This window comes from Leptopilina heterotoma, unplaced genomic scaffold (genome assembly GCF_015476425.1).
Source record: "Leptopilina heterotoma isolate Lh14 unplaced genomic scaffold, ASM1547642v1 Lhet_134, whole genome shotgun sequence".
Classification (NCBI taxonomy): Eukaryota; Metazoa; Arthropoda; class Insecta; order Hymenoptera; family Figitidae; genus Leptopilina; species Leptopilina heterotoma.
The window spans coordinates 4162515-4179485 of record NW_025110853.1 but is presented as its reverse complement, the minus strand read 5'-3'; the positions used below and the strand labels follow the sequence as shown (position 1 = coordinate 4179485).

Here is a 16971-nt window from a genome sequence, read left to right as displayed (position 1 = left end):
TACTAGTATTCCCCCTTATTTTCCTATTATATTTGCTGGTATTTTCCCTATTTTTTCCCTACTTTATTCACTAGTATTTTCCAAATTATTTTCACTATTGAATTTACCAGTATTTCACCCCTTATTTTTACTATAACCCTATTATTTTCACTATCAAATCTACTAGTACTTTCCATATTGTTTTTCACTATTAAATTTACTAGTATTTTCCCCTTATTTTCACTATTAAATTTTTTAGTATTTACCCTATTTTTTAACTATTTTATTTACTAGTATTTTCCCTATTATTTTGCTATTACTTCCCTATTATATTTACTAGTACTTAGCTATCATTTTCACTAGTATATTCTCTATTATTTTGACTAATTTCACTATTATATTCACTATTGAATTTACTAATATTTTTCCTACTATATTTACTAGTTATTTTTCCTATTATTTCACTATTATATTTACTAGTATTTTCCTATTGTTTGACCAATATATCCACTAGTATTTTCCCTATTACTTTCACTAGTTTTTTCTACTATTTTCACTATTATATTTCCCTACTGTTTTCCCTATTACCTATATTTACTACAATATTTTCTTATTTTCTATTAGTTTCACTATTTTTTTGATTTTGCCTTCCAATTATCACACTACTACTCACTATTAATTAAAAAATTTTCTACCAATTTTGAAAAATACATTTTGAAAAATAAATGAAAATAATAGTAAATAGTAATTCACTATTACTAGAACGCAGTATAGTAAAATTTATCATCATTACTTAACAATATAGTGAATAATTTTCAATAATAGACTATTTTCAACAATGAAAATAAATAGTTATTAATAGTAAAAATAGTGCTTTTTAATAGTGAAAGTAAACAGTACTTTTTAATAGTAAAAATAACTAGTAACACAATTTGATATCTTTAGAAAAACTGAATTTTTTAAAAATTACCAACAAAAAAATACTCGCTAACACACACACTTAAAAGAATAAATCTAGAAACACACTCGTAAGAATAAATCTAGAAAATGTTGATGGTGTTTGAAATTCCGTAAGCGATTGTATAAGAATGATGGACTTATGTCATGGAAGAGTTTAAACGAGGTCGTAGAACTATTAAAATGAACACAATGACCGATTCTAAAAAAGAGGGCTTTGAGAGGGTGGGTGGGGTTAAAATTGGAATAGTCGAATACAGGAATAGCGTCATGGCAACCCCCGTGACGGGTCTCCTGTACCGAAAGGGCCACAAAGGGGGGTGTTAAGGGACGCCTGCGCTTTGAGAAACTGGAGGCAGAATAGTAGCGCGAAGGTTTTCAACCCTCTGACCCGTTTGGGGAATGCAACCGTTGAAAAGATCGATGTGCCACCTCCAGATTCTCCCTCATCACCCACTGCCCCTCTTTTACTGTCGAGGGGTTCAACCAGGGTTAGTGCCCTCGTCCGGGCGAAAACTGCAGGTTTGCTCCAACAATCTTTGTCAGCAACAGATCTACATATGTGTATTTATACACATGTGTGTGTGTGGGTGGAAGGTGAACACAATTTTTCAGGAAGTTAATCGTATCCGGAGTTTGTTTCTTTGATTCTGTTTAAAGGAAAAATCGAAAATCTAAGAGGAAACTTTTGGGTAAATGTTATTTTTGGTTTCTTTACTTCTGTTCTTTCTTGGAATAATTCCCTTGAGAGTTATTTTTCATTTTGGAGTTGTAGGATTTCGTTATAGAGTTAGCGGAAAAAGAATTCGGATTTTAAAAATTTGGTACCACTTCGACTCAATTTGGTAACAGTTTAATATTTTATACAATGTGGCATCAATTTGTTCCAAATTTGGTTCCGATTTGATTCAATCTGTTGAATCTGTGTTCAATTCAACCCAATTTCGTATCAATTTGATTCAATTTGCATTCATCAAGTTTTAAATTTAGGAACAGTACCCAAAGGAAGGAACAGAAAACAAAATCAGTTTTGCACGAGTTTAATTCCCCAAGCAGGGTATATGTTTGTATTTATATGGTAATATAACCATTTGCCTTATAAAATGACTATTGCAAACGCGTTATGAATAAACTTTCTCTTACTCGCACTTGCAAAGAGTTGCAGAATGATTAGTTGTCGATTAGCTTTATCGAGTGAAAACGTTGATACGTGACGTATCAAGTTGTTTGATATCGAGACGTTATGAATACGTTTTCACATCCCAACCCTCAAACTCGTTTCGGTCTCTCAAGTCTTTTCCTCCGGCAGTGAGTATAATTCCCCAGGAGGCTCATGCTAATTCGCCATACTTTAATTATTCTAATTTCTGAACAATTTTCTAAATAATTAAGCAAACGTTGCCAATTTGTTTGGAGAATATTTCTCTATTTTTCATTTTATTTTCTTATTTATCCGTTTGGATTAGTTTTCTATCCACTTGGACCATATTTCCTTATATTTATCCGCTTGGCTTATCTTCGGATCATACTCTTCATTATTTCTATTTTAAACATTTTGTTTCCCTTTGTATTTGATTTTTTAAATTATTATTTTAATGACAAAAAATTGATTTACTTTTGGCTTTTCAATTTTTGATTGTATTTAGTTTTATCCTTTGTTTCTAAAGGGAGGAGTCCATTCGGTAAACTACATTCGAGTGTATACGTGTTGGGAATCGCGTCGTCATTGCAAGGTGCAACGGTACCTCGTTTCTCGCTGCACTATAAGTTGAGGTAGGCGAGGTCGCGAGTCTGACGTCACCGAAGAGTCACTTGAATCGTCCTCTTGCTCGCGTATATATATGCATAATTCTTGTGCGCAAGCGTCAACGACGACGTTCCACCAGTGGTTACATAATCCATGAGCAGCAGCGAGGTCGTTGACCGATAGCCGACTCCCGCTGACCCATCGCTGGCTGTCCTTCTTTGGACCTGGGCTTTTCCCGAACTTACTCGAACCCCCTGAAATGAGGACAATGACCGGAGATAGTTTCCCCGTGTGACCCCACTGTCAATCAACCCCATTTTCTCGCCCCTTTGTTTCAAATTTTCCAATTTCATGTTCTTTTCTCATGGTATCTACTACTCAATGTTGTAGTGAAAATGGAAAATAATGTTGTACTTTTGGTTTATTTTTTTTGTTCTTCAGTCAATATTGAGGATTTTTGCTGTACTGGTGCACTGTATTTTTCAATACTGATGCTAAATGCTGCTGCTAGGTACTACTGTATTTTTCCTAGTGGCACAAAAATTTACTGTATTCTTAGTACTAGTATCAAATACCATTACCCAAATCACAGCTTTTCTAAGGATATCAAATTAAGACAAAACACGAATCAAAAGTGTTGCCTGCCTCGCAACACTTTTGATTCGTGTTTTGTCTCAATTTGATATCTTTAGAAAAGCTGTGATAGTACAGTACCCCAAATTTATAGTATCAAATAGTACAGTACCCCAAACCTACAGTATCAATTTTGATTAATTTTAAGACACTACTATCCTAAGATTAATGTAGATTAGAATTGGTTGAAATTTTCTCGAATTGAGATTAGTTTTGAGATGCGATTAATTTTTGAGGTGAGAGGTGATTGGGGCAGAAGTTTTTTTTTGTAAAAATAACACACTCGGGAGAGATATATATACGAAGGTTATAAAGAGAGAGAGAGAGAGAGAGAGAAGGGGATCAGTAAGTTGCCCTCTGTAATATGTTGTGATATAGTTATTCGTTGATAGAGGGGTCGAAGAACTTAGAGGGTGGGACGTTTGGAGGGAGGGGTCACAACGGGGGAAAGGAACCCGTTACTAGAGCGATTGGCGCGCGCTAATGGTAGCACGGCGGCGCGATAGAGAGAAACTCATAAGGGGTTGCCAGTGTGCGAGAGAGAAAATGAGGGAGCGTCGAGCATACAGAAACTCTCACTTTCACGCGGTGAACTGCGGGTGAATGTCCGGGAATTGGGTCAGAGGGCCCCCACCTCTCTCTCTCTCCCGCGAGTCAGAAGCAATGTGCCGAGGCTCCTATGCTCTCAGTACTAGAGAGAGCCAGTCCATAGCCAAACTCCGATATCAACGGACGCGTTTCTGTCTCTTGAACGAAAAAGAATTGTTAAAAAAAAAAGAGTTGTGTGTTTCAATAACCCACCAAATGATACTATTTACAATTTTGGAATTTATTAACAAGTGATTAGTTTTTTTGGGAGTTTCTTGAGAAATTTTTCTTTTTTTGTGCAAAAGATCTCTGTAAGGAGCAGTGTTTTAATCTTGGAGAAGTTGTTTTGAAGAAGAATAGCGAAGAAGTTGTTGCGAAGATTTATCCTTGTGAAATTGTTTTATTTATTTGGAATTTAATTTCTTTTTTTTCTTGTGTGGAAAGAATTCATGGGGTGCTTGTGTGAGAACGATCTAGCCACCTCGCGTACGAGGGACGATTGTTCCTCGGAGTCATCATCTGACAGTGACGGTCAAACTGACGAGGGTTTTGTTGGTGATTCACAGGGTTTTTTCCGAAGGAGTATCCAGCAGAAAATTCAGTACAGGCCTTGCACCAAGAATCAACAGTGCAGCATTCTTCGGATCAACAGAAATCGTTGTCAGTACTGTCGTCTCAAGAAGTGCATCGCTGTTGGCATGAGTCGAGATGGTATGTATTTTTAAATTTTTACTCTAGTTTTGCGATTTTTGTTTTTCTACTTTCGACCACATTATCAGATCGAATTATCGAAAGGTTGTAGTTTTTTTTATAGTTGCAAACATTTTTCTTTATTTCTATACTTTCGGGAATCAGTAGTAGTTAAAACAAAAGGATTAAAACGGTAGTAATTAAAACTGTATCAATTAAATCGGTTGTGATCAAAAGAGTAGCGATTGAAACTTAGTGATTGAAACTCTAGTGATTGAAACTCTAGTGATTGAAACATTCTAAATTAAAACACTAGTGATTGAAACAGTAGGGATTAGGACATTAGTGATTTAAACAGAATCGGTAAAAACCCTAATGATTGAAGCAGTACGGATTAAAACGTTAATGATTGAAACAGTAGGGATTGATCGAAACAGTAGCGATTGAAACTTTCGTATTTGAAACAGTAGAAACAAAATCGGCAGTACTTGAAACAGGAGCGATTAAAACGGTAGCAATCAAAGCAGTAGCGATTGAATCAGCGATTTTTACATTTCCCCCCTCGGACCTGGAAGGAAAGTTTTTTCGTAATTAAAAAAAGTACTTTCGAATGTTTTCGAGTGACGGTCGTGCAACATGAGATTTCGAAGCCGAGTTGTGTCGCAACCAGCGAAAGTAGACAGTCGAGAAAGTAAAATTATTTCGTGTTCTCCATTTCCATCGGTAATCGCCATTTTAACGAATCAAAACAAAATCCCCCTATTTTAATTTTTAATCTTCAATTCAAAATTAGTTGATAGCTAATCAATTAGCCATGCACATGACGATTACTTTCAGTCCTCCAAAATTATCTTTCAGTTATACAAAATTATTTTTAGTAATCTGAAAATGAACTGTTGGCTCATTTGCTAAAAATAATTTTGCATTTTGGAAAAACCTTCTGATAGGGAAGGTGCTTGGGGTCAATAGTCGGTCGTTGCTCGCCTTGCAAGTGGTTCCGTCAGTAGAAGGAGTACCGCTACGCGCCGCTACGTCCTCAGAGTGTACCCTCTCCTTCTCCCACCTCCCACCGATAGCACCCACTCTCCTTTTCCCTCCTTCTCCCGATGAATTTTGCCTGGTGCTCGATTTCTTCGGTTCAGCGGCACGATAATGCCTCCTCCTCCCCCCTCCCTTCAAGTGACAACGCGCCGTCGCGTGGCGCTACACTCCTCGCGGAGACCTCGCGAACTTCACTCTTCATAACTACACTCACACACTCTCTCCCCTCTTCTTTGATCTTCTTTTCCAGTTTTCCCCCTTACTTGAAATTCACCTGGCAGAGCGCGCATGCTTCTCCAGTCTCCCGCCAAACTAAACGAGCTACCGTGAATCCCCCTATCAATAGGCGCTCGGCGCTCAAACGTTATCCATCACAGCGCGAAAACATGCCGTTCTATTATTAACTATTTCATCAGAATTCTATATTTCAAGTAAGAATTTTTATATCAAACAAATTTCTCAGTGTTAATGTACAAATTCGCTGTGAAAGAATGTTTTCCCCCCTCATCGTTTAGTGGAAAATTGGTACTATTCGGTTATTGGTATTACTAGTGCTGGTGTTTATTAGTATTACTAGTTCCACTAGTACTGGTAGCCGTAAAAAAACTAGTATTAGTCTGCCCTTGGTGGGCAAAAACCAACGTCAGTGCCATTGTCCCTTAGGTCGTAATTCCTATGGCTAATAGATAAGAAAAACTACCTAATCGACAATAGCCCTCCCTGTAGGGTAAAAATACTAAAACTAGTTTAAATATTACTTGCAATTAATTGCATATTAATATTACTAGTAATTGTACTAGTAATATTAGTATTTACCAGTTTTGACAGCAATACTAGTATTACCAGGACTAATATTGTTAGCAGTTTTAATATTACCAGCACCAATTCTAATTAAGAGTAAATAATAGTTTTTTAAACTGAAAGGTCATCGGCAGTTGAGGAAACTCGTCGCGAGGGGTTGTTCAAGGTCACGAAGGGTAAGCTACCCTTGGAGTTTAATACCACACCTGCGCAGTTCACCCTCAAGTTGCGTTGTTCGTTTAGTTCGCCCCACGTATAGGTGCCTATATGTATATAGTATATAGGTCGGTGGTACGCCTCGCGCGGCTATCGTTGAAACCAAGTTCAAGGCCAAAGGCTCGGCAAAGGCCACAATCGCGCCGGCTGGTGGGGGCCGTTTGATGACTGAATAAGTGGGGGGCTGTTGAACGCGACTCGCTGAACGTCACTCAGTCGGCGGTGATGCTGTCTCGCGTTTACACGCGTTATCGAAACGCGCTCAAGTCTTAAAAAAGAAGTTTACATTTAACCAAGTGCCATTCTGTGATTGCACTGGAACTTGTCATCAAAACAGTTTTTTTTTGTTCTTCATTCTACACTTGGGAATTGTTTTCTTTTCCCAGTTATTTGATGGAATAGTAATTCAAAGTGCAATCGAGATTGAGTGAATAAGAGAAATTTTTTTTTGTCAAATTTTTTGCTCCTGCCCATCGACATGGGAGACGAGCTACCGATCCTTAAAGGGATCCTGAATGGTGTCGTCAATTATCATAATGCACGTAGGTGTTCTTTGTGTTATGGATTATTTTTTTTTGTTATTGATTGGATGACCACGTGTTCTATTGTTTAAAGTTGGTGAAGTTTAATTATTGGAAATTTGGGAATTATTTGGATTATTGGGAATATTATTGTTATTCAATGGGGAAGATATTCTGATCAGTGAACCATCTGTTTGAAACTTTCTACTTGTGTTGCCTGGAGCCAGAACACTTTCGTCGCGTGAAAGTCGCGCGCTCACTTTCTCCTATTGAGTCTCACGGGCTTCTTTAGTGATTCTATTGAGGAGTCGCACGTTGTCTGACATTGTTAAATGGTTGACAATGATGCAGCCTCGCGAGATCCTTTCCGCGTCACGCGATCGACGGCCATCGAGGAAGGCCACTTTGTTGCATGTTCATTAAAAGTGATTCACTGATCGTTTATCAAATCGAGATCCATTTCCTTGATAGATTCTTTCCTGTTGCGAGACTAAATGGAATGTTTTTGTTTTTGTTACAGCTGTTCGATTCGGGCGTGTGCCTAAAAGAGAGAAGGCAAGAATTTTGGCTGCAATGCAGCAGAGTTCTCACAGTCGCTCTCAGGAGAAGGCAGTAGCTGCCGAATTGGAGGATGAACAACGTCTTTTGTCCACTGTTGTTCGTGCTCATTTGGACACGTGCGATTTTACGAGAGACAAGGTTGCTCCGGTTCTCGCCAGAGCAAGGGAAACTCCAAACTACACCGCATGTCCACCAACCTTGGTTAGTGTCATTGGATTTTTATGTGTTTGTTACTTTGTTAAACGAGTCACGCTCAAAGACTTTGTACTTGTCGAACGCGGAAATTGAGAACCAGACGTCCTCGATTCGATCGAAGAAAGTATTCTCAATGAAGGACGTCTGGAATTATTGTTCCGATATTCGGCGAGTTTTCGCTTGTTGTGTTGAATTAGTACTTATGTGAGTTTTTTTTTTTTTGTTACAGGCTTGCCCATTGAATCCAAACCCACAGCCGTTGACCGGTCAACAGGAATTGTTGCAAGACTTTTCCAAGAGGTTCTCACCAGCAATTCGTGGTGTAGTGGAATTTGCAAAACGGATCCCGGGCTTCAGTTTACTCGCCCAGGATGATCAAGTTACTTTACTAAAAGCCGGAGTATTTGAAGTTCTGTTGGTTCGATTGGCTTGTATGTTCGACGCGCAAACCAACAGCATGATCTGTCTAAACGGTCAAGTGCTCAAGCGAGAGTCCATCCACAACAGCAGTAATGCCAGATTCCTCATGGATTCCATGTTCGACTTTGCAGAGAGAGTGAACTCGCTGAGATTGTCGGACGCCGAATTGGGTCTCTTCTGTTCCGTGGTAGTGATTGCCGCTGATCGACCTGGACTAAGGAACACCGAACTGGTTGAACGCATGCACAACAAACTGCGCAATGCCCTTCAAACAGTCTTGGCTCAAAATCATCCTCAACATCCAGACATCCTGAGGGAGCTTCTCAAGAAAATTCCGGATCTCAGAACACTCAACACTCTCCATTCGGAAAAATTGCTGGCTTTCAAGATGACTGAGCAGCAGCAGCAGTTGCAGGCCCAACAGCAACAGGCTCAACACGCCGCTTCCATGCAACAACACTGGCCTATGGAGGAGGATCCGGTAGTGTCCTGGGGATCCGTCTCGGACATTGCCCTCGACGAGGCTGTCAAGAGTCCCCTCGGTAGTGTCTCGAGTACGGAGAGCACGTGCAGTGGGGAAGTCGCAGCCTTGACGGAATACCATCACGTGGCGGCGTCCAGTGGTCATCATGCTTCCAACGCGCCACTCCTCGCGGCCACCCTCGCCGGCGGTCTGTGTCCCCATCGTCGGAGAGCGAACTCCGGCAGTACGAGTTCCGGCGACGACGACATGCATCGCGCGTCCCTCTCGAAAACACCTCAACCACCCCAGTGTCCGCGTTTCCGTAAATTGGACTCGCCAAGTGACAGTGGAATCGAATCGGGTACCGAGAAGGCCGACAAGCCGGCCAGCAGTAGCGCGAGTAGTGCACCCACTTCGGTTTGCTCCAGTCCACGCTCCGAGGACAAGGAAGTCGAAGACATGCCAGTGTTGAAACGAGTCCTTCAAGCTCCTCCCCTCTACGATACCAACTCACTGATGGACGAGGCCTACAAACCTCACAAGAAGTTCCGCGCCCTCCGGCAGAAGGACAGTGCAGAAGCCGAGCCAGCCGTGGTGCAACACACTCAGTCGCAACTTCATCTTCACTTGACGTCGCCCCCGGTGCGAAGTCCATCAACTCAAACGCAATCTCATTGTCCGCAAACAGCGAGCCTCCTCAGCAGCACTCATTCCACCTTGGCCAAGAGTCTAATGGAGGGTCCCAGAATGACCGCCGAGCAAATGAAGCGCACAGACATCATTCACAACTACATCATGCGTGGCGAGGCCAGTCCGCGATCACCCACAACCTCGCCGTCGCCCGCCGAGCAGTGCGCCTCAACGACAACCATCACCCGCAGTCCCCAGGGCTCGCAGGGTCTTCTCCAGTGCGCCACTTCCGCCTACTCCACCTCAAGATGGCCCGCAACTTCCGTCATCACGACGACCACCGGCGCTCGCCAACAGCATCAGAACAATCATAATCATCACCATCATCAGTCTTCGTCGGACTACTTAGTCGTCGGCAACTCGCCCGCATCGTCGCCCAGGTATCTCTCGGCGGCGGCGACGAGTAGCACGAGTACGAGTCCAAGGCCTACCTCAAGCACAGCAGCGACCCTCGTCCTCTCCGGCTGTCCCAGCAACATGATGGAACTCCAAGTCGACATCGCCGACAGTCAGCAACCACTGAACCTCTCCAAAAAATCACCATCTCCATCACCAAGGCCTTTAGTTGGACCCTGCAAGGCTCTCTCCCTTGAGGCGTAGTGCTTTTTACGAGTGGCGAGTTCATCGCCCCCAACTCCAAAAAAGTGCCAGGACGCTCCAAGCGCGTGACAAACCAAATAATTTATTAAAAGAAAATTGTGAAAAACAGGTGGGAACACGGGATTCTAAGTTTCTCTTTTTGTGTCTGTGAGAAAAAATGAGATTTTTTCAAAAGTGCCAGTGTCGCTGATAGACGCTTTCAAAAAGTGCCAAAAAAAATAAATATCAGTGCTGCGCGTTTCTTCCCCCCCACCTGTATCCCCATTGCTAATCTATCCCAAACTTTCCCATCAAAAAGTCAGGATAGCAATCAGCAATAAAAATTCTCGTAACGCTAAAAAAAAAATTGTCAACGTTACAAAAAAAATGGAATAATCTACTACATGTGATAATCATGAAAATCGCGCATTCTGTACAGCCTCCACATCATTCATCAATCATCTACTCTACTATAATTATTAAATATTATAAAAAAATCATTAATGTTATTGTACTATCCTAAGACATAGTAATCGTAAAAAAAAATTTTTGTCTTGTGTGTATGAGTCAAAAAAATGTTTAATGTATATTGTGTGAAAATGAACCTGGGCAATCGACAAGAAGAAAATAAAAATCAATCCACTCGAGAAATAGAATTAAAAAAAAAAGCCAGAAGCTATTAAAGTTTTAAGCGTTTTGTTATGAGACTGATCGGTCCGCCGCGGCCTCCAGTTTGCAATTACCGTACCTTTATACCACATGTTTGTGTCTGTCTAAAATACCGAGGAACCAGAATTTAAAAAAATCGTGTTTTAGCAGAATAGAAATTGTAGTTTCTAAAGCAAAAAAAAAAAAAGAGTAAATGCAAATATTTGTCGTCGCATGAATGAATGAGAGTCAAAAAATTAAAGAAAAAAAAATAATTATGGACTGAATGAGTGGAATAGACGAAAAAAGAATCGACGAAAAAAAAAGTGGTGTAAATAGTTAAAAACTAAGGATTTAGAATTTTAGGCGCGAGTGGCGTGAGTTTCGTAGAAAAGCGAGAAATCGCGGCGGGCCGCCGCCAATGTGTTGTTGAGACGCCCGCCCCGCCCCCGTTTCCCATTAATCCAAAAGCACCCCATATTAAAAAAAGGCATGTTGCAAAAATAAAAAAAAGAAAAGTGAAAAAAACGATCCGAAAAAAACACATCTAGTTGCGCACCTCTGTCTCTACGTAGCAGCATTCGTTTCTTCGCTAATGCGCTGCTTTGCTCTTCTACGTATTTATTGTATTCGGAATCATTCCTGATTCGTTATCGTTGCATGTAAAAAAAAACCCCTTTTCCTTCCTCTCTTCCCCCCCCCCTGGTCTCCCTTGGTCCTCTCGTCCTTTCGTCCCTTGGCAGATTGTTTCCTCTCGTGATCGTGCACTCCTTTCGTAGTCATTTGTCCATTTAATACAAAAATTCTCAATGAAAAATCCAAAAAAAAAAACGATAATACAATATAAATTCTATATTTATGACCAATTTTTCAAATTTATCCCCAGACCTCCAAAAAAAAATAACCCAGCCCGCAAAATAAGAAAAAAACTAGCGTTGATATTCGTATACTGTTATTGCATAAACTACACATAATGAATTATTATAGTAAACGATACATAAAGTATGATATATTTCTCTATCCATTAAGAAATGAAATAAAAAAAATACAAACAGTTGTTTCCGGTGAAGTTAGAAATGAAAAGATTGTAAAACACTCACACTCAAATTGACATATATTCGTACACAATCACTCACATCAAAACATTTTTGAATGAAATAGGCAAACAAAGAAAAAGAAAATGATGGAAAAAATAATACTGTACAAGAAAAAAAATACAAAGTAGCCCCGCATATTGCCCAGTGAGCACGTCATTTTTGTACGCTTGGGAGTTGTGAGGTCGTCTGAATAAACATTGTCTGGTGAATTATATATCAATCTCTTTTTATTTTTACAAAAATTCTAATTTTTGATCCTTTCCCTCTTTTTCCTTCGCATAATTTTTTAATTTAAATTCAAAATTTTACAATTTTTACCTTTTTCTAATTTGAAATTTATTTATTTAACAAATATTTACATATTTACAAATATTTATTTGCGAATGCTTTAGTTATAGTATTTATTTAGGTACTAACAAATATTTACTTATTTATTTATTTAATTTTGAATTTACAAATTCAATTTTATTTACTTCGTACATTTTTTCTTATTAAAAAAATTTAGTTTTAAAATTTCTTCAATTTGAATGAGTCTAAACTTTCGAACATTGGAATGAGTGACGTTATTTTTCGTTACTTCCCTGAATTCGAAATATATTCAAAAATTTTGTTTTCTAAGAAAATTAGTTTTTAATTGAAAGTAGAATATTTAAAGTACAATATTTTTTTAATTCGGAATATTAATTTTTGGAAATATTTAAATAGAAAAAAGTCATTCATTTGAACATTTTAATCTATAAGTAAACAAAAAATTAACATAATTTTGAACTACGCAAACGAAGACAATTTAAAGAAGGGAAGACAATGAAGAAAAATACATCCAGTTTCATTTTAAAGAATTTGACAATTTCTTCAACGTGTATTAAATTGTACTCAACGGAGCAATAAGCTGTAAATAAAAACAGTAAGTAAAAATACCCTTTTTCTTAAATTTAAAAAAAAAAATTATTTATTTATTTATTTATCATAATTGAAGATAAGAAAATTTTTAAATTTTGAGAATTTAAAAAAAAAAAAAATAGGTACAAAAATTTTAAAAATTAAAAATAATACAAACGAAACAAAAAAAATTAATTTTTAAAAAAATACGTTCGAAAAAAAAAATAATTTTTAAAAAATTACGTTTAAAACAAAAACAAAATTAATAAATAAAAAAGTACTAAAAGAAAAAGTAAATTAAAAAATGTTATACTGTATAAAAAATAACAAAGAAGCTCAAATTAATTTCAAAAATACAAAAAAAAAAAAGTAAAATTAATAAATAAAAAATTCAAACAACACAAAAACCAAATTGAATAAAATAAAAAATATTAAAAAAAATTAATAAAAAAACAAATTATTTTGAATAATAAAATAAAATTATTTTGATAAGAAAATACAAACAACACAGAAACAAAATAAATAGAAAAAAACAATAAAAAAAGGAGTAAAAAAAATATTATTTTGAATAAAAATATATTTATTAATTTATTTAATTTATAGATGGGACAAAAAGCCTTACAAATAGTACTTATATAGAAAATAGAAATAGAATCTACAATTTATTTCAAAAATGCAAATAAATCAAAATTAATAAATAAAAAAACAAAAATAGGAATTGAATAAAAAGATATAATTTTTATTAAAAAAAAAATTTTATACTGAAGAAACAATAACAAGAGCATCTAACTTTTATACAAAAGTACAAACAAATGAAAGAAATAAACAAAAACAAATACAAACATAAAAACAAAATTAAATTTGTACATTTTTCTTTTTTAAATGAAATATTTATAATTGATAAATAAAAAAAATAAGAAGGAATTAAAAAACATATTTTTGAATAAAAAAAAATAGGAAAAAAGATGGTAAATTTTTGAAAAACTAATTCTCAATCACACGTTCTTATATTAAAGTCTAAAAACCTTGATCTTGTTGAACCTGAAACTCTTGTCGACCATCAAAAGTCAACATACAAAGAAGCTACGCACAATTCTAATGCATGATAAGATTATCATTATCATCAGAATAAAACTATACTTTAAAAGGGACCTTGATGAATTTTGTCTAGTTCAAAATTATTATCAACACGTGTAGCTATTTTTCAATAATATACACATGGAAGTGATCATAATTGACATGAAATTAGTATTGATTTATTTAAATTTACCAGTTTAAATGCCACAAGCACATAATATATATTATACCTATATGCAAAGATGAATTTCCCAATATATTATATTAAACTACAAAAAAAAGTAAAGTAAAAAATTTTCGATAAAAATTAAAGAAATTACTTTAAATATTAATTTAAATTTTTTTATATAATGTATTTTTTTTATAAAGTTTAGCTTCTTTACTATTTTTTATTCAATATAATAATTATATTTCTTATTTAAAATAATGTTTTTTAATCACTTCTTTCTGTACTTTTCATATAATAATCAAAATTATTAATCATAATAAAAATAGAAGTAATAATTATAATAAAAATAATAATAATAATAATAATAATAATAATAATAATAATAATACACAGAGAAAAAATTTTTTTTAAACCAAAAATAAGTAGACAGAAAAAAAATATGTTTGATTTAAACACATTTTATAATTGAATTAAACGTAATTTTTGTTGAATAAAATTTTATTATGTGTTGAATCAAAACCATTATGTCTAATTCAAAAATAATTTTTGGTTGACTGCATAACAAAGATAATTATGTTAGATTCAAATATATATTCTTCTATCAGTGTAGTAATTAATAGAATAATTAATTATTAATTAATTATACATTACTAGAAGCAAATACTATTTAATTAACTCAAATAAAAATTATTTGATTTTAGTAAATATTTAATTGAAAATAGTCAAGTAATCGGTTATTTGAATCAAATAAATTTTTTTCAATGTATAAAACTGTAAAAATAACCAATCAGTCAATTTAATAATCAATTAATTTGTTTATTGAATGTTCTTTAACAATTAATAATAATTTAATGAATAAATTAATTGATTAATAAATTTCTATAATTTCTAAAACAATTAATAATTAATAATTTAATAAACAAATTTATTCATCAATTAATTTATTTATTAAATGTTCTATAGCAATTAATAATAATTTAATGATTTAATTAATTGATTAATAAATTTCTACAATTTCTAGAACAATTAATAATAATGAATAGTTAATAATTTAATAAACAAATTAATTAATTAATTAATTGACTAATTGGTTACTTTCACAGATTTTTTACACTGAAAAAAATTTATTTGATTCAAATAACCGATCACTTGACTATTTTCAATTAAATATTTACTGAAATCAAATAATTTAATTGATTTAAATAAAAATTATTTGATTCAAGTAAATATTTATTTGGTAATAAACAAGTAATTGGTTATTTGACTCAAAGGAATTTTTTTTCAGTGCAAGGGAATCAGATTGAGACGAAAAACGTATTTTGATACATTTTTTAAAAAAATATTCAGTTTAAATATACCTTACGATTAACTTGCTCATATTCGAAAGTTACCTGACATTAATGAAAATTAGTTTTGAACTACACTAAAATAGAAGTAAAATAAACTCACATAATTTATAGTGGAAATTTCAAATATTTACATTTGCTGTAATTGCGCAGTTCGTTTGTGGACTAAAGCTGATTAGTTATTCAGTTTGGGGATTAGATCCAGTAGTGAGTGTATACACATTACTTAGAAACATAATGTAATTAAAAGTTACTCCCAATGGATATTATTAAAAAAAAAATGAATTTTATTTATTTTTGAGTCATCAATATCTTTGACATTATCACCTTCACTCCTAACAGTTGAGGTCAAGGTGGACAAAGTCTGGATTGCAGACAAAGAAATCAGAATAAGTGAATAAAGAAATAAACCATTTTTAATTGCAAATAGTCTAATTCCCCTCCGATCGTTTATGCACGCATACGTTTGATTCAATTCTTATATTGGATTTCTATTGAATTCACAGCTTCTTCGATCGATGAAAAGGAATAAATATATTAGGATATTGTATAAATTTTGCATTCAATGAAATGGATCAATAAAAAGCATTGACTTCATCATTGTGCCTATAAGGTTATTAATATAAAAAATATAAACTGTCATTTTTCTTTTAATAATGGATAGTATATGAATTTTCAAATAGAGAATATATACCAAGGTAAAATAGAAACAATGTTTAATGATCTACAATTTTTGAAATATCAAATGAACGAAATATTTTCAAAAATTACTAATTTCAATTAAAATTAAAAACTGAAATTTTACATTTAGAAACTTTATAATTATTTTTTTTTTAAAGTAAAGCAAAATTTTGGTAAAAAAATTAATTTAAAGAAGAAATAAATAAATTTCTTTTACATTTGAACGTTCACAATTTAAGGATTATTTAAAAATATTAATCGTTTTGTAGAAGAAAAAATTACTAAATAATAAGTAATTTTTTAATTTACTTTAAAATAAAAAATTCCTTAATAAGTATTTGTTTATTTTTATTAATTTAATTTATTTGCAAAGATTAAAATTGAAATTAAAGATTACAATGATACGGAGAATTTTACGGTTTAAATAAAAAGTCACTAAATAAGTAATTTTTTGCCATTTTGAATTTATTTAATTTCTGCACAATATTATATAATTCGTCTTCATTTATTTTATTTTTCCCCTTATGAAAACTAAAAGTCATTTCCTATTTATTTGTCCCTGTGGAAAAAAAGTAGACACCTACATATACAGAATCGGAGAACAGTAGTCACAGGTCTTTTACGTAAAATCGTAAACAACTAAGAAAGCTCGTGGCATCAGGTGGGCGTCAGTTGCCTAGCAACTCTGCTTTCACAGGATTTATAGTTATAATGACTATGGGCGAACTTTGCTTTTCATTTGATCTCTTAATCGTGTTACATTGCATCGTCATATATTACAAATACATGTATGCATAAATTACCGCTTAGACATAAATTAATATAACAACAATAACAATAACATGAATAATAATAGCAAAAATAATAATAATAATAATAATAATAATAATAATAATAATAATAATAATAATAATAACAAAAATAATAATAATAACAAAAATAATAATTATAATAATAACAATAATAACAAAAATAATAATGACAATAATAATA

The 16971-nt window shown here is 34.2% G+C and overlaps 1 protein-coding gene across 5 annotated transcripts in view; it reads left to right on the top strand.

Moving 5' to 3' along the window:
• Positions 1–12040, top strand: part of LOC122513083 (nuclear hormone receptor E75) — a 126560-nt gene extending 114520 nt beyond the window's left edge. For 3 of the 5 annotated variants that reach the window (XM_043629319.1, XM_043629320.1, XM_043629318.1), the window contains exons 3-5: positions 4471–4615; positions 7694–7935; positions 8159–12040. In XM_043629319.1, the coding sequence (XP_043485254.1) occupies positions 4471–4615; positions 7694–7935; positions 8159–10102 (2331 nt within the window). In that variant the 3' untranslated portion in view covers positions 10103–12040. Of the gene's footprint in view, positions 1–4470; positions 4616–5935; positions 6067–6849; positions 7195–7693; positions 7936–8158 lie in introns of those variants that run through there. The other 2 variants (XM_043629322.1, XM_043629321.1) reach the window with 2 other exon arrangements.
• Positions 12041–16971: the final 4931 nt, after the last annotated feature.